At 39.8% G+C, this 16,713-nt stretch overlaps 1 protein-coding gene across 2 annotated transcripts in view; it reads right to left on the bottom strand.

Annotated features, from left to right (window-relative positions):
- Positions 1-16,713, bottom strand: part of GRIA3 (glutamate ionotropic receptor AMPA type subunit 3) — a 152,821-nt gene that overhangs the window by 52,580 nt on the left and 83,528 nt on the right. For both annotated transcript variants that reach the window (XM_059824329.1, XM_059824327.1), the window contains exons 5-10: positions 12,747-12,800; positions 11,072-11,233; positions 7,225-7,392; positions 4,291-4,395; positions 2,826-2,933; positions 1,441-1,647 (exon numbers count right to left, since the gene is read on the bottom strand). In XM_059824329.1, coding sequence (XP_059680312.1) covers positions 1,441-1,647; positions 2,826-2,933; positions 4,291-4,395; positions 7,225-7,392; positions 11,072-11,233; positions 12,747-12,800 — 804 coding nt within the window. The remainder of the gene's footprint in view (positions 1-1,440; positions 1,648-2,825; positions 2,934-4,290; positions 4,396-7,224; positions 7,393-11,071; positions 11,234-12,746; positions 12,801-16,713) is intronic.

Raw genomic sequence — 16,713 nt, 5'->3', positions numbered from 1 at the left:
ATATCAAAAAGAGCCAATTATAGCTAATATTCTTGGTATTTCTTGAACCACACACAGGGAAACTGAGGGTTTAGGTTTCCACTGCAATATAATTATGCTTGAAATTAAACTAAACCTTTGCTTCAGAGGTTCTTGATGTACTTGCATTCTCCAAGAGAGGTAACACCGTTTTCGCAAATTGCATAACTGAGGCATGGGGAATTCAGAAGATTTGCATAATGTCAAACCTTAACACAACAGGGAAGTGAAGACATAACCCAGGGGTCCAGACCCCTGTTTACTTTCTCTAATCAGTAAATTTCCCTCCCTCCCCTTAATACAATACTACAAAAACATTGTTACTTATATAAAATATTTTGAAGTCAAATAGGCTACCACGTATATAATAAGGCATCGGGATTGACTGCTTCAGAATAAGAACACTTCTGCAAATCTAGCAATTACTTTAGAAAGACTGCTTCATTTGAAAAGAATTAGCTCACCAAACATTTTGCAAGAATGATGATATGTTATCCCAAGGAAATTTTGAGGTGACTTTTAGAAATTACACTCAGCCATGGAACAAAAGGAGGCAATGGAAATATTCGCTTCTGCTCAGATATTTTTAATAAAAGAAAGCTTGTTAAAAATAAACTGTAAAGAAGATTTGGGCGGAATCACAAATCATCTCATTAGCATTTGGGGAAAAAAGCAAAGATGAAATATGAGCTTGTAAAGTCTTTTCTGCAAAGCCAATTTTCTCCCCCTTCCATCTGGTTTATCTGTATTCCAAAATTCTCATTTTCAAAGAAGTTTCTAAAACGGCAATTCCGGACTGTTTTTGTTCTTACTAAACAAAGCAATGTACACCCAATACAGAAATATAAAAAGGAATGCAATGAATTAGATTTTTTTTTTGTCTGACAGTTGATTTTTAAGGCCAAAGCCAGGGTTTAAAAAGGAACAAGATGTGGGTGATTTCACACCTGCATTGCTTCTTACCCTGACAAGCAACCACAGGGCTAACTGAGTCTTTAGTCTCTGGTCAAACATAAACTGACATCAGTGATGCAGCGAGGGCCAGCATCATAGAATCAGACCTTTACCAGGAGGGGCACACCCCCCAGCACTTACAGGACTGATAGAGAAAAAGGAGACAGGGCAAACGCAAAAGCAGCATCTGAAGGGCAAACTGGAAATTCTGCTGTAGACAAGAATTTGAAGTTTGCCCAATGCCACTTCTCAACGTTTTGTGGACTCTGATTTGGAGAACAGCAGTAAAAAAGTGACACTTTCCTGCAATGAAACGATTAGAAAAGTAGACTATAAAAATGGCACTACAAAGAAATATCTAGAATTTTAAAGGTGGTATTCAAACAGACGATCTTTATTTTGCAGTTTATTAACTTTGAGCATAACTTTTGATAAAGAACATTAAAATGAAGGTTAAGAGAAACTTACCCCATAGACCAGTTCACCCACCATGCCATTCCATATCTTAGTCTCAGGGTCCCTAGCTCCATATTTCCCATCTCCAACAATTGACAGTTTGTATTTTATTCCAACATGTTTTGCTATTTCAGAAGCTAAGTCTACACAATATCCTTCATATCTCTCATTCCCTTCTAGTTGTTCATGGTTTTTCTTATACATTACATATGGTGATTCCTTTGAAACAAAAGTAAAGATCAAAAGTCTATGAATGTAAAATACAGCTTTAAAACATACAAAATGAGAGCTGTTATTATCCTTTATATTACTGGCAAGTATTTACAGTATTTCCTGCTTTGGTACAGAAATTAGAAAGACAAACTTCTGCAGTTTAAAAATCCTTGGCTGATCCTACAGCCACACATACTATTGATTTTAATCCTAGTATGGACCCATTGAAGACAACAGGACTATTCCACTTTAACAAAGCTACACTTTTGTTTGCAGGATTAGGCCTGATTAGACAGTCAAATAGCATCACTGTAGTAATAATTCAGGTTTTAGTGTTTAAAGAACTGACATACCCAACACCTGTACCATCAAAACCATTTCCTAAGGCCCCAGTGGCCTAGAATGGGGCTCTGATGGAGACATTTTCAAAGCAGCCTAAGGGAAGCTAGGCTAAAATCCGCAGCAGCGATTTTTGTCACTAAATTCCCTTAGCCTTCTTGGAAAATTCTAGCTGAAATGCTGGTTATATCTTGCTAAATCCATAGGAGTATAAAATACAATGCTTCAGGAAATAGCATAAAATTGGCTCATGCTTAGTAGAACTGTAACAGGCATAAAAGTCACAAACAATACTGCACAGAGCACATCTGCTAGAGGCATTGGGACTGACACAGGTGCTGCTGTTTATGAGACACAGGAAGAGCTTTACTCCTTTGGAATTGCATGGGTATAGGTCGCTTTTCACCCAGTGCTAGAGCAGTTCCAGTTCTCTACAGGCTTCATTGTGCCACCCTTACTCAGTCCACAGGGGTTGAGTTTACAGGAGCTGTACCTGAGTGAGGGGTGCAAGATTTGACCCTACAGCAGGAAGGCCAGATCCTGCAGTCATTTACATGCATGCATAATAACTTCACTTATGTAAGGTGTTCGATTGAGTTCAAGTGCCCGAGAAGCAGCAAAGCACAATGTTGAGCTCAGTCAGCTCCTCCTGTGAGTAAACTTATTGATACTCATAGAAGTTTGCAGGGCCAAGCCCTCAGTACGTCTCTGGAAGATTCTGAACTTTTCAGTCACTTGAAGTCACATAGCATTCAACATTTGCCTCCGGGTAAGGTGCCTAACACACCTCAGGAGCCATGTGTCTTGTTTCCTAAACACAAACACACTAAGAACATAAAACTTACCAAGATGGTAGTGACTACTATAGTTCTGTTCTCCACAGATGAAGTGTCATTAGAGGGAAGCTGATCTAATGCTGGCACAAATCTTTCATATTCGTTCCAATAACCAGCCTATAAAAATGGAGATTGTTACCTCATTACATACGTTTACAAGGACTCTGCTGCATGAACTTGTAACAGGAACTGACAAAAGACAGGGCTTTGTAACACCTATTCATGCAACATTTTTGCCATTAAAGGACTACATTAGCTTTAATTTCATTTCCTTAAAGAATCAATGTTCTCAAGCCCACCTGCGAATAAATACAAGCCAACTCTAAGTGAAAATACATACTAAATTCTCTGTATCGAAATTCACATCATCATGATGCCTGTGGAATAAATTCCCATGTATCCACAGCGTAAGAATATACTATAGACAAGAAAATAAACTGCACAGCACTCTGAGTAAAATTCTTTGATTTTGAAATTTTTATCCATATTCTGCTGCAGTTCAGACAGTGAATACAGTCCCTGCAGACATGCCTGAGCTAGCTTTAGAGTAGATGTACAGACATCGTTAGCAATGCAGGCACAGCAGCATTATCTACAGTACAGGATACAAACCCCTCTGTGAGCAGGAGGTGATTATTTGTCAACTGGCTTGAGCTGACCTTCATGGTGCTGTGGCTACATTGCTATGCTATTACACTACTTTTTGTATCTCTGCACAACACAAAAGTAACACTTTTGTCTGTACTGTAAACCTAGCTGAATGGTTGGGCCATGTCCAGAGGTATTTTGTTATCAAATATGTGCAGAAGAGTTTCAGGAGTCTCAATGGCAACTAAGCAGGTTAGGTACCTGTGGCCGGGTGAAATCAGGGGGATTTACGTGCCTCGGCCGCACCAACTCTTCTCTCGATACTCCTGAGATCCTGTCTACCTAATTATTTTTGAAAATCTGCCCTAAATTTCTTTTATAACAAGGATCTAGGCAACTATCCCACTTAGGATCTATACTTCATTTAGGAGACAAGAGAATGAGTAGCAAATCCTAATTAAAACCAAACTTATTTTCTGTAAATTTCAGAAGGTTTCTAAAATACACTGCCTCCAGCTTCACTACTGCTCCGAGGCCTGTTACAGAGAGGAAGGGAAAGATGGAGAGGAATTTAGGAGATAGGGCTGAGCACAGGAACATGACAGCAGGTATTATGCTTGGCAGTGGAAAAGTTCCAGAAGGGTTTTAAGGGAGAAAGTGGGGTCTGAAGTTGACATGGAAACCAACGAATATATTAAGCAGGGCGAGTGGTTTGGTCCAGGAACAGAATAAAACAAGGTTCCTGGGATGGGGAAAACAGCAAGAAGGTAGGGTTTCCTCAGGCCCCTGTTATTACAGCGCCTGTGTGGTATTTTGGAGTTTCATTAGTTTGTTGGAGTAAATACTTGTGAAGATGTGAAATCTGGATGCATATCTTGAAACTCACCTTCCGTGATCCAGAGGCTTTCATTTCATACACATCAATTGTATAATTTGTTCTCCGCCCATAGGTGTCAAACTGGATGTTCCCTGTCATTCCTTGAACTTGCACCTTAAGGGAATAAACAGAAAAAACTTTTTAATAAAAGATGCACTTTATTTTTCCCTCCGTTACATTTTGCAGCAACCCACTAGCTCTAGCACAATTTTTATCTATATAAGAGACTTGTAGTGCTTTTGACACAGCCAGTTACATTCTTTGTAACAGAACCAATCCCAATTCTCTCAGTTTCAGCTGTACGTATTCTTTGTTAGTTAGTACTCAGCTGGTGACTCACTACTGCAGAGTAAGCTGCATTTAAGTATAAGTGAAATTAGCCCTGCACGTATGTTAAATGTAAGAAAGACTGATTCTGCCAGGCTTAGTCACACCGGGTTCACTGATGCAGTATGGAGTATCAGCAAGGCACACGCAACAATTCAGTGCCGTTAAACCCCTCACAATATGGCATAGAGTAATTTGCGATGTGGACCAGAATCCCATACCACTGCTCATTCCAGGAAGTGCTTTATTTTAAGATCAGGCCCAGCGTAGGAGAAAGGAATGAATGTCTCCTCTGAATGAGCACAGACAATTGTCTCTATTGCTTATGGTATTTTGGTCTCAATCTGGATGGATGGGTGTATAGACAGTAAGTCATTATCATTACCTACTCACATGAATCATCTTAAGGGGAAGTATAAAGTACTTTGTTTCAAAGAAAAAATCTTTCTTATTTCCCTGTATGAAAGGGTGAGATACTTTTATTTATCACTTATCAACACTGACAAGCTGTCATCTCAGGCAGAAGGGGTAACAGTCTGAAACTTCAGTAGGGGTAAATTAGCTTTAATATTTAGCAAAATGCAGTGGAAACAACAAGAATAGGTGATTGAAAACTAGTCAAAAGGAAACTGTTCAGGGCTGGTGACTGATCTGCTATTGATGGTTTAGAGATGGTGCAATCAAACTTGTTACGGTGGACAAGGCTACATAAAACAGCCAAAATCCCTTGGACCCCAAATTATCTAGTGAGCCAAATTCAGACTGACATATAAGGAGTATGATCTTTTTTATCAGTAAGTGGATTTTAACCTTTCTTAAAATAGTTTATATAATTTCAGGGGATTGGAAGAACATGTGAGTTATTCCTGTCTCCAGAAAGCTAGAGAGGTGAATGGGACTTCGAAAGCCAAATTTGCCCCCAAAAGGTTTTATCAACTGTGGACTGAGCAAATGTATTTGTAGGGTAAGTTGACATATAACTTGCAGTCGGATGTGAGTTGCTGTGCCTGTTTTTGGCACTTGCTGGAAGCTGTCTGGCTATCTTAGCACAGCAGTGACTGTATGTCTCAGCAGAGCTTGTTAGGCCAGCTTCATCCTGATGCGTACTGAGACATGAGCATTGTACACTTGACACCTTTTGACTTCAAATTTAATTTGTTTCTATCTTCGGTGGGAAAACTCAGCACTTTTCAAAATCTGGCTGCGCCGAGGCAGGAAGACTCACCAGGACTCAGAACGCTTCTGGTAGCAGCGTGTGGAGGCAATCACAAATGGAGTGACTATTTATAACCGCCCAGATCTGCTCAGGTAAACTGTCTGCCACTGATCTGATGTCTTAGAATCAGCTTTAGAAATATAGACTTGCACAGTTTTCAAGGCTGTAGGGAAGCAGGCTCAGGTAATACCTATTTCCTTTTTGCCAGTAGTATGACTATAGTGTGGCACTGAACCTTCTGCTGGCACAGGATATTTCAAGGATGTCTTGGAAAAAATATTCTTATCTGAGTTCTTGCTACAGAGTGGAGAGGAAACATTGTTAAAACGGAGTTTATTATAACTTTCTATAACTCATTATAACCTTCTGATATAATTCTTCCAATTTGGTAATTGAGAAAAAGCAAATTAAGCTAAGTGTATGAAGTCTGACCTAGGATTTGTTTATACCTAACATGGGCTTAATTCTGATCTCACTCACTCCAGTTCTATGCCTGCATTAATATAATCAATTCTAACAGGTTTGGTTTAGAGTTATGTGAGCCAGATCAAATGCAGACCATATTCTTGTTACTTATATCTACAAAAATGTTATCTAATTTTTTCTGTTGTCACTTGCTTTAAAACACACAGCACTCTAAAAAGAGTTAAAAATAAAAAAAATTAGAGACATTAGTGAGGTAGGATCCCATGCAGTAAGTAGTGTTAGGGATAAAAAATAGGCCATGCAGAAGGTAATCAGGCTGAGTGCAAAGTTATGCCAGGAATCAGAACTGGTTTGAGGCTAAACTGTGTCAAGGTTCAGGCTGGTGCTGAAATCCAGCAGTGTTGCTATGACCGACAATGTTTTCCCACTGCTTTAAACCAATCTGAGATGACTTTTTTCTGGCAAATGATTAAAATTGCATTCATGTGTTTAAGTTCATAAATACACATATCCCTGCAAGATTTACAATACACGTGCTGAGGACCCAGTCTAGTTCTGTTAGTCAGATTTGCAGCCTCAGCCTGACTTTAGAAACCCCCAGTATATGTTCGTTTGCAAAATGGCTCATGCTCACTCTCACGGGAAGCTTGGGTGTTACAGGAGAGTCAGATTGTAGGTGCTCTGGTGTGGACAACCAGGCAGCTGCAGCACCAGTGCCACAAGGATGTGATTTTGGCCAAAGTTTTGAGAGCTAATTTGTTACGCCTTGCCCTCTATTGAATATATTGTAGCCAAACTTTGGAGTTTGTCATTAAGTTTGTTTTTTCTTTCTTTCTTTTTTTTCCTGAGGAGCTGCAGCTGTTTGTGTGAGTACAGGAACTCTGTGTACATGGAGTAGGATGCAAGTTCGGTCCCAGCAAAATTGCTGCTGTTGTGGAATATACACATTCATTAGCTGGTATGTTTGCCCTTACCATTTTCAGCGCTCTTTCTATATCAATTCCTTGGCTCCATGGTACTGCAGGGTTAGCCAGGCAGTCTCCAGCACTACCTCTCCTGGAGACATCCACACGCTGTCTTCGGAGGTAACGGAAAGCCTCTGCTATGACTAGGACTGCATCATGGGTCAGTGCAGACGTATACTAAAATTGATGCAAATAAAATATGGTGACAAACTGCAGTCTTAGAATTGCCCCAGGTTTGTCAGGTCTAGTCCTTCTCTTTGTTAAAATACTCTTAGAAGAATCATGCTTGCAAGTCCTTTTGCTTGCTCTCTGTCTTGCCACAGATGCTTTATGTAGTGTAACAATTCCATCTATTTCAATTAACAAATAAAAAATATTTTCATTTTGTATAGCATATAGCAGCAAAATAAAAAAACTAGTGTATAGTTGCATGAAGTTTAAATATAATTTGAAGCTTGCTCATCTAAATGAGGTCACTACAGAAGTCTGCAATCCCATGCTGGCCCATACTGCTACCAATAGCAAAGAAGAGCTCATATTTGGTTTTTGCTTGGAGTATTCTTGTTCTTTTTAACAAGATTGCCAAGACAGACAATTCTGAATTGAAGTTAACATACATAATTTCTGTTTGGACCACAATCCTGATTAGGTAGCATCTGTGGCAAGGAATAGATCAGATTACTTTTCTTAGAAGAGAGCTATACAGGCAAGTAATCACAAAATACACGTCAGGCATTACATCTCCTTGCTAACTGCCCACCTGCCTTCTCTTACCCCACGGTAAATCTGACGGTGGTGGTAAGCTTTGTGTAGCAGCAACTCTTCAACAAAACCTCCAGACTCCTTAACTACTTGTTCATGTGGCTGTCAACTCCATCCATTGCTTGTCGTATGTATATGGTGACACCCCCCAATGCTATAAATTTAGTATCACCTATGAAATATCATGGAGGTGTTTTTTCACATTTCTTCCACATGTATGTGTTTGCCTGAAAGTTCTTCCCTCCTAGAGTGGTCCAGGCTTTGCATCTGACATCACTGGTTTTTACTGGCGGTACAGCATACCTATAATTTAGCGGTCTGTGCGCAAGAGACCATTTCAACATGTACATACTGGGAGCAATTGAATGTGCTCAGTGTGTCAGACCAGATTTCAAACCCCTTGTAACTGACCCTTCGTATTCCCACAGTGTTTTTAAGACAATGAAGAGAAGAAGAAAAGAATGTAGGGGGTATCTGCATGTACTGGTGCACCTGCCCTTCTTTTGCCTGTCTGTGTGATATCGTAGGTCTGGGTCCCAATGAACCTTACACTGGAGTTAGTGCCAGAAGATGCGCTGCCCATGCGTGAAGTAGAAAGGCGGAAATCCAAGTTTCACCTGCACGTTCAGCTACTCTCTTTGTGGATAAGACTTAGAAAATTCAGAAGTAGTTAATTCTATCCTGTAGGCAGGATAGCGCAATTTGTGGTCTGTATTTCTTAAAAATGTGTATTATCTTATTGCAAGCTCTTCAGTTTGATACAAAGCCTTAGGAAATCTGCACAGAATGAGGCGTGCGTGCATGTGTAGATCAAGAGAATTGTATCTGATAAAAAAGAGTGCAAAGGTAGGATTGTGAAGAAGGTTATACAACAGCCATTCTTACTGACTTTTAAACGACAGCAGTTTATAAACTCTTACTGGGTGCGTGTGGGGTGGCTCCTGCTCTGACTGTATCTAGGTACAGGCTCTCTTTTGATCCTGCCCACCTTCACCTCTTCCTGTGCTTTGCAATGATCACCCTCTCCTCTTTTAGTAAGTTAACAAAGGTTATACGTCACATTCCACACAGCAATATAGAATCAGATAGTAATTTTAAGGTATTTGTTCTTGTATTAAAAAAATCTTGTAATAGGTGTCCAATCTAGCACTACATAAAACTTACATGCTGATAATTTTTTCAGCAGACTGCGTCAATTGTCAGTAACCTTAATGCAGTCCCTTCCAAGTCATGCCAAGAGAGCTATCTAATTTTCTACTTTATTTGAATTCTACTTATAAATGCATGAGCATGCAAAGAGAAAAAAGAGAGAGAGAAGGGAAGGGAAAGGCTGATAAAATACAGAATAAATTAAACATCAGGGCTTTAATCTCTAGGCAATTTTATTTCCTAATCAAAAATATTGTACATCAATTTTTAAGTGTGCTTTTTGTCTGATTGACAAATACTGTGCACATTTCTATAATGAGTGGTACATTTGTGGAAAGGTAATGTAATCTTTGTGTTTGTACCACATACTTAAGATTCTTCTTTAAGGACGGAGAATAATTTTTCCCTCAAGGTAAATTGCTTTCAAGTGGAATAAAATCTTCCCAGGTTAACTTTATGTATTTCAGAGCTTTTAAGATTAGTATGATACTTATCTTCAGTTCTGCATCACTGCTAGGAAGCTTTAAAAAGCAGGCCTAGGTCCTAATCACCAGGCAACAATACACTAATCCGAGTTTTGTGGGCTTCTGTTAGCCTTCCTCTGCTTCCTCCGAAATGCCAGCAAGGCTGTGGGATGGTGTGGGATTAAGATAATTTTCCTTCCCCACAGAAATCACACGATCACAGGGATGGAAAAGTATGCCTCCGAATGGCATTGGCCTTCTGGCAGCAGAACCTCGTAACTGGTTCCTATTCTGTCTGTAGTCCAACACAGTGCTACCGCCTACCCTGGTATCTGCCCATGCAGGGGACTGGACTAGACTTTCCCTTCCTAGCTAGTATCTTATGCTTTGAATTTTGTCTTACTAACACCAAGATATTATTCCAATTTATCAGAGTAATTTTGAAGTCCAAATCTGTTCATCAATTTGCATGTGTCCCTCCCAAATCAAGCAGGAAAGACATGAACTGTCTCATCATGGCTGTGGTTCTTAGATAGGTTTGGCTTCCCTGAGACAGTCAGTATACATGATGTAGAGGACTAGACTCCCGGGAATTGCAGCATTTAAGGTCCTCTCACCCACCACCAGTCCCAGGTTTTATTCACCTATGCCTATTGATGAAAAAGAATGGGCCTCACCAAAAGAGGATGACAAAGAAGGAACGTAATAGGAATATTAATAATATGCAGTGATCCTAGAAGATTTTATGACTTCCATCCCTTTATGACTTCCATCACTGGACAGAGTATCCTTAATGCACTCCTCGATTGGACAGTGAATAGCATCCCCCTCTACTATAGAGATGCTGAGGCAGAAAAAAAATCTGGGAGAGATATTAACGGGTTGCAAGTCTCCTAATAACAGTAGCCTTTAGTTCACCCAATCTACGACAGTTTGGGTGAACCTGGGACTTTCATTAAAAAAAATTTGGAAAATTTTATTGGTTGCAGATATAATATCCAGAGTGTTTAAGTAAAGGACAGTGGTGCAAAATACAGTGTTAGATTACGAAGGCAACTGTCAGCAGTACCTAGGAGGTGGCAGTAAATCCAGAGCTACTTTATTTTGCACATGAAATTCCCTAGTAGCATTAAAATGGACTAGTAACCCGCAGTTTGCACCTAAAAACTGACCTAACTAGTCCCCACACCCACCCCAAGGCTAACTCAAGAAGTTCAAGTTAATAGTTTTTACATCCACTGCACAATGACAGGATTTGCAAGACCAAGCCTTTGCCTCTGAGGACCTCCCACCACGGTGGGCACTTGTGTGCAACTAACAGCCTCTGCCTCTTTCTCCCTTCTGGAAGGGCAGTGAATGTTGCAACGTACTCTAATCAGGGATCTGTATCAAACACATGCAGACACCTGGGCTAAAAAACCCCAAATAATTGTTAGAAACAACTCGTATAGTCTACATCACTGTCAGGGTAAAATAAATACCTTTAATGGTGAGTTTTTGGCCTCAGGGAATTCCCTTTCATCGAGCCTCACCCAGCGTTGTAGAAACTGTTGAACCATTGGGTTTTCATTATTAACAATCTGGAATCCAGTAATGTTGGCACCTCCATGCATCACTCTCTCCAGAACAATGTCTGTGAAACCCTGGAGGAGACATGTAGAAAACAAGAATCATTGCCATCCAAAGTCCCTTTTCTTTGGCTCAGTTTTACCTGCTACAAGCACGTGAAGAAAAGAAACGGATTAATTTCCCTCTTGTTAGCTGAAAATATTCTACCAAGGCATCAATTACTATCACAACTGGGATTGTGATAGCGGCATAGAAGAGAATTTAAAATGTTGTCTTGTTCAGCCCTTTGCGATACAAAACTGCCCTGTTGTGTTGTGGCAATGTGGTAGGTAATATTCACCGGTCAGAAAGAAAACGGCGGGGAAACTTGCAGTACTATTTCCTCTTTTCTCCTCATCGTGGGGAAGACTGGTCAAAGACCTCAATCCCATTTGTACGGCAAAGTGCGCACAAAGGTTCAGTGCTGGGAGCAGAAAACCACTTACCACCCATACTGTTCTGTGGAGGCAAAGCGCACACCTCCTTGCGAGGCAGTTCTCTGTCACAGCATTACTTAACATTTCACTTGCAAACAGAATGGTATGATTCTCTCCCACTCTGTTGTTATTTATACCTGAGGCAGTAAATTGGTGTCGTTTTGATTAGTATGACTTGATTGCAGTCATGTTTATCTGAATGTCAATGGTTACACATGCTAAAAGGTAACCCAGAATAAGAACCCCTCTATTCCTATGCACGTGCTAATCAGTGAGATCATGACTGGTTCTTATAATGCAAAATGACACATCTTAAAGTCATACAGTACTTATACTAAATAAGGGTATTTTAAAATTTGTCTTTTTTGCTTTAATCACACCAAAACACAGATACAGAGAAACTTCTACTAAGTGGGATTGCTAACTTGAAAGTGTGAGTTTTGGAAAAACATTTTTCCACTCACAGTAGATACAGAACCCAAAAATTAGTCTTGCTGCAGGATCAATTATACTGTAACACTTTTTCTAAGGAACTCTAGCAGATGGTGTTTCAAAGGCATCATAAACATCCCTGAAAGTCAATTCTAGAATCCAGAAGCAGCTCTGGTACAGATAAAAATGTACCGTCTTGTCCTGGTAGGTCAATACACACACAGGCACCACCCTATGCTCCAAAATACAAAAGAACAGCTAAACAGCCTGGCTGGTTTACTTGATGGAATTGTTCTAATTTGCAGCTTTTTACCACTTATTTTATACACAAATATGCTACAATTATTTTTCCTGGAGTGCTTAAAAATTTCAAATAGGTTACATAGAAGATTACGGTTATCAAGTGTCTTATTTATGAGGATACAAATTAGTGGAAAACATATAATTAAATTATTATTTTAAAATTAGTAGAGGATATGAGCGTCTTAGACAAAAGAAAGACCATAATTGAGTACAAATGACTATAAGATACCAGTTCTAGTATTTACCGAAGTAATTTCTCAAAATCCAAGAACTCATCCATGCATTTCCTCTTTCGCTGATTAAAGTTGCCACAACCTGAACAGAATATATTACCCTCTAACCCTTAGCTATACTTGTAACGAAGAAAAGTTCTTACCAGGTTAGCTAACATGTAGTGATAGCCTCTAGAATGTTTGCCGAGGATTACAACCTGTGTGAAGAAAAAAATTACGTATTATTCAGTTGTAAGAGGATGACTCTCAACTAGTGGAAAACACAAGAGAATGAACATTTTGGTAATCCTCTATGCCAAATCCATGGGCAGCACGAGTATTACAGACCTGTGGCTTTACAGACACAATGCAGTCATTTTTAAAACACACAGGCAGAGTACAAAGAAGAGTAACTCACAAGGCTGAGAAGACTCCGCTTGCGGAGATGACCTTACCTGGCAATCTCTCCCCTGCTGACCAGGTTAAGTTTAGTTACCAGTTCAAGTATTTCTGCTCTGAAACGAGGTAACACTTTATCTGTTTACTTTGTTCCTTGTTTGTGGAGTGTATGAGAGGCAGGTGACACAGCCCAACCGCTCCCTGTGTGTATTAGACTGTACCAGCACAGCAGGGCTCAGTAGGCTCCAGGTCATACACGGGGTTTCCTGCCATGAGAACCCTGGCCAAGTCTTGTCATACATGAATGCCTGAAGTTAAATTCCTAACGTTATAAGCAGTGACCTTCATTGCCTTTTGACAGCTTTCAAAAGGCCTGAAAACTTGTCGCTTCCAGTGCACCTAAATGGACACATCTGACCATACATGTTTAGCCAAAATTTATCCTAAATGTGATGTTGCACATTCCACTAAACCAACATCTCCTGTCCACCCGGACCCCACTTGGGCATCTCTCTGTACAAGCGGAGTCATTAAATGGAATTGCTAGGAGACAAAACATCAGCAGGATGAGCTGAGCAGCTGGATTCTGTAAGGGTTAGGGGGAGGAGTGGAGGCAGCACTGTCTGGCAAGCCTGAATTCTGCCATCCCGTGTCCTCGTCCCCACCCCAGTAATACTGTGCTTTTGCAGAAAGGAGGAAAAAACACAGTTCCCATGTCTATGCAGCTGGCTGCCGGCTCACCAGCAATGGCCCTTGTGCAAGGTTATGCCACTGCACTTCACACTATTCCCTTGCCTTCTGATTATAACCTCCATCCAGTCCCGCAGCCGTCAGGTGGAACAATGTCCAGCAGTAAGAATTTAATTAATAACCGTGGTGACTACATTTATGTCAGGACAGACTCAAACTTACCCAGACTTGCTGGGTTAAACTAATAGAAGTTAAAAATAGCAAACATAATGCTGGCGATACACCACAGGTGTATCACTGACTATGCCCTATGAGCAGCTCAAGTGAACAGGGGATGCTCTTTGATGGAGAATCACCTGAAAATCTATACATACCATACTAATGTACTCCTCCACGGTCACAGATAAACGGTCCAAATGCCATATTCTAAAAGACATCTTTTCAACATGACCATTTACGGCTTTGCTAAAAACAGATGACATTTGAGTCGTTGACTTTAGATAAACTGCTGAGCCTGTTAAAGTTCTTGATTAAATTATTAAGTTCCCAATTGCCTCTTTGGGTTGTCTTGTCCTTAATAGATGCCTTTTCTTTTAAATTCACATTTAATTCTGTAGGAATCTGCATACTTCCAGCAGTCTGAAAATAAATTGCTGTTCAGGTCCTCTTGAGAACTGTATGTACACTCTGTCGGTAGAAAGCATCTGCTTTCCTACACTCACATTTGTTTTCTATGGAAATGTGCAGGCTTCCTTCAGATCATCTGGTGCGCGTGCTATTTGCATACTGAATTCTCTGTATGTTTTAATTTCACCTTAAAGGCAGCGATTTATTTTTAAAAGGTTAGAGACAAAGAACTTATTTAACAACAACAATGCTGTTTGTCGTTTTAACCTTAATAACAAGTAAGAAAGCTTTCACATTTCTACCCAGAAATGTGTTTATTTAAGAGAAAAATACCATGACAGATGACGTCAGAGGCTGTAAGAAAAAACATACATGGAGCTGTTACAGGCATTAGAAGCAATACTGCAAATAGGAAATGTAGGACTCATTAGCATAGATCAGACTCAACTTCCATCTCAGCTGTTGTCATGTCTCCAAAATGACCAGAAATAATTCTGTTTAGTCCCTTAGAGAGATCCAATGTACTACAGTCAAGCTTTAATTCATAAAGCATCTTTCAGAAGTGACCAGCCAGTATTTCTACTCACACAATCAACCATGTTAGTTCATAATTATTTAACTGGATCTTAACAATGTTTTTAAAATTCACTGTACATGCTCTCCTAAATCTTAACAAGCACAACTCCTCCTCCCTCACTTTCCACCCTCTACCAACTGTCCAGCACCTTGAACAGAGCTGCTGGATCAGCAAGCCCAGCAGAAACAGTCACAGACATCAGTGTTACTCCTAGGGGAGCGAAGGGATGGATGAAGTTTTTTTTATGAAGAAGGAAAACAGGCGTATAACAAATAAATCTCATCAACTGCTTATATATTGTGAAGCTCATATAGAAAGTGGGATATTGAATAGGGTAGTGAATAGAAAGCCAGGATTACAGGACAAGGATTTCACAGAGCTACATGTCTTTGGTAAGTTTCACTTCCGAGACTTAATATTGCTTTCACCTTGACTGAAAGAAAAGCTTATAAGATTTTATACTGAACAAAGGAGGAGGGAAAAAAATGGCTGGAAACTATCATAAATAATTCAGACTTCCGATCCCATGTAATTCCTGCCTTGTAGATAAAAAGATCATAATGTCAGGTTTGATATAGAATCAAATAAAGTTTGTATTTTTAATTAACTCTTTGGATATTTCTAATTAATTAAGAGAAAATCTAGAGGGAACATAATTAAAATGTATCTGGTTTTAAAATACAAGTCAAATCTGCTGACCAGCACCAGGCTTACTGGAAGTACAGACCTATATGCCAGATCTAAGAAATTAAGTCAGCATTGCCAATTTTTGTTTTTCATTTTCCTGGGGAAGTTATTTTTTGAATGAAAGCATAAAGACAACTTGGTTCCCACTGCATCAGTCATCATGATAATAAATAGGCAACTACAAATTTTTGCCTTTGCTTTTACATTTTTCTTACAGTTTGGGAAAATAGCATTCTAGAGATTAACTTGCTAATATTAAATTGGTATGGAGCATCATGGTATTTCTAAATAATGATGATCCTCTTGTGATGTAGTTCAAAGGCTACACAACACGTAAGAGAAAGGACAGTGAAGAGGAAGCAAAGTAACTTTAATACTAACCTCACGATTGCTCTGTTACCTTTTGACTTATTCCCTACTCAAATTACAACCACAGCTAGTTCCTGGTCTAGAACATGAATCTGGGGTTTTTGGCCATGAAAATTAAATGTCAGAGTTAAGGGTGAAGGGAACGTTACAAGGAGACTGGAGAAGTCTTAGATGAAAGTCAAGGCAGGGAAGCCATTTCAAACAGTAGTGATGGAGACAGATCTGGGGGGTTCACTGGACTATTTCTCCAAGGTCTTGACGAAGAACTAGAATGGTAAGAACAGAGTGTGTAGTAGTAACAGACCAGAGGCAAGGAAAGAATGGGTTAACGGAAGACAAGATCTGTGGGCTTAAAAGAAATCGAGTGATGGAAGAATAGTGCAAGTTTGGTAGGTGGGAGTGAGCAGTCATATTTTGTCTTTTAAAAATATCAATGGTGTGTCTCTGATTCATAAAAGGGAAAGATATTTTTTCTTTTATAGATGGAGGAAACCACAGAACAGGTGAGGTTGGCAGGGGCCTCTAGAGATTGTCTATTCCAATCCCCTAGCTCAAAGCAGGGGCAGCTAGAGCAGGCTGCTCAGGACCGTGTCCAGACAGGTTTTGAATATCTCTGAAGACAGAGATTCCACAAGCTCTTCAGGCAGCCTGTTTTAGTGTCTGACCACCCTCACAGTAAAAATTGTTTTCCTTATGTTTAAACAGAATTTCCTGCATTTCAGTTTGTGCCCTTGCCTTTTGTCTTGTCACTGGGCACCGCTGAGACTCTGAAACTCAGTGAG

This window comes from Gavia stellata, chromosome 14 (assembly GCF_030936135.1).
Source record: "Gavia stellata isolate bGavSte3 chromosome 14, bGavSte3.hap2, whole genome shotgun sequence".
Lineage (NCBI taxonomy): Eukaryota > Metazoa > Chordata > Aves > Gaviiformes > Gaviidae > Gavia > Gavia stellata.
The sequence above is the reverse complement of the archived record's forward strand: the minus strand, read 5'-3'. Positions and strand labels throughout refer to the sequence as shown.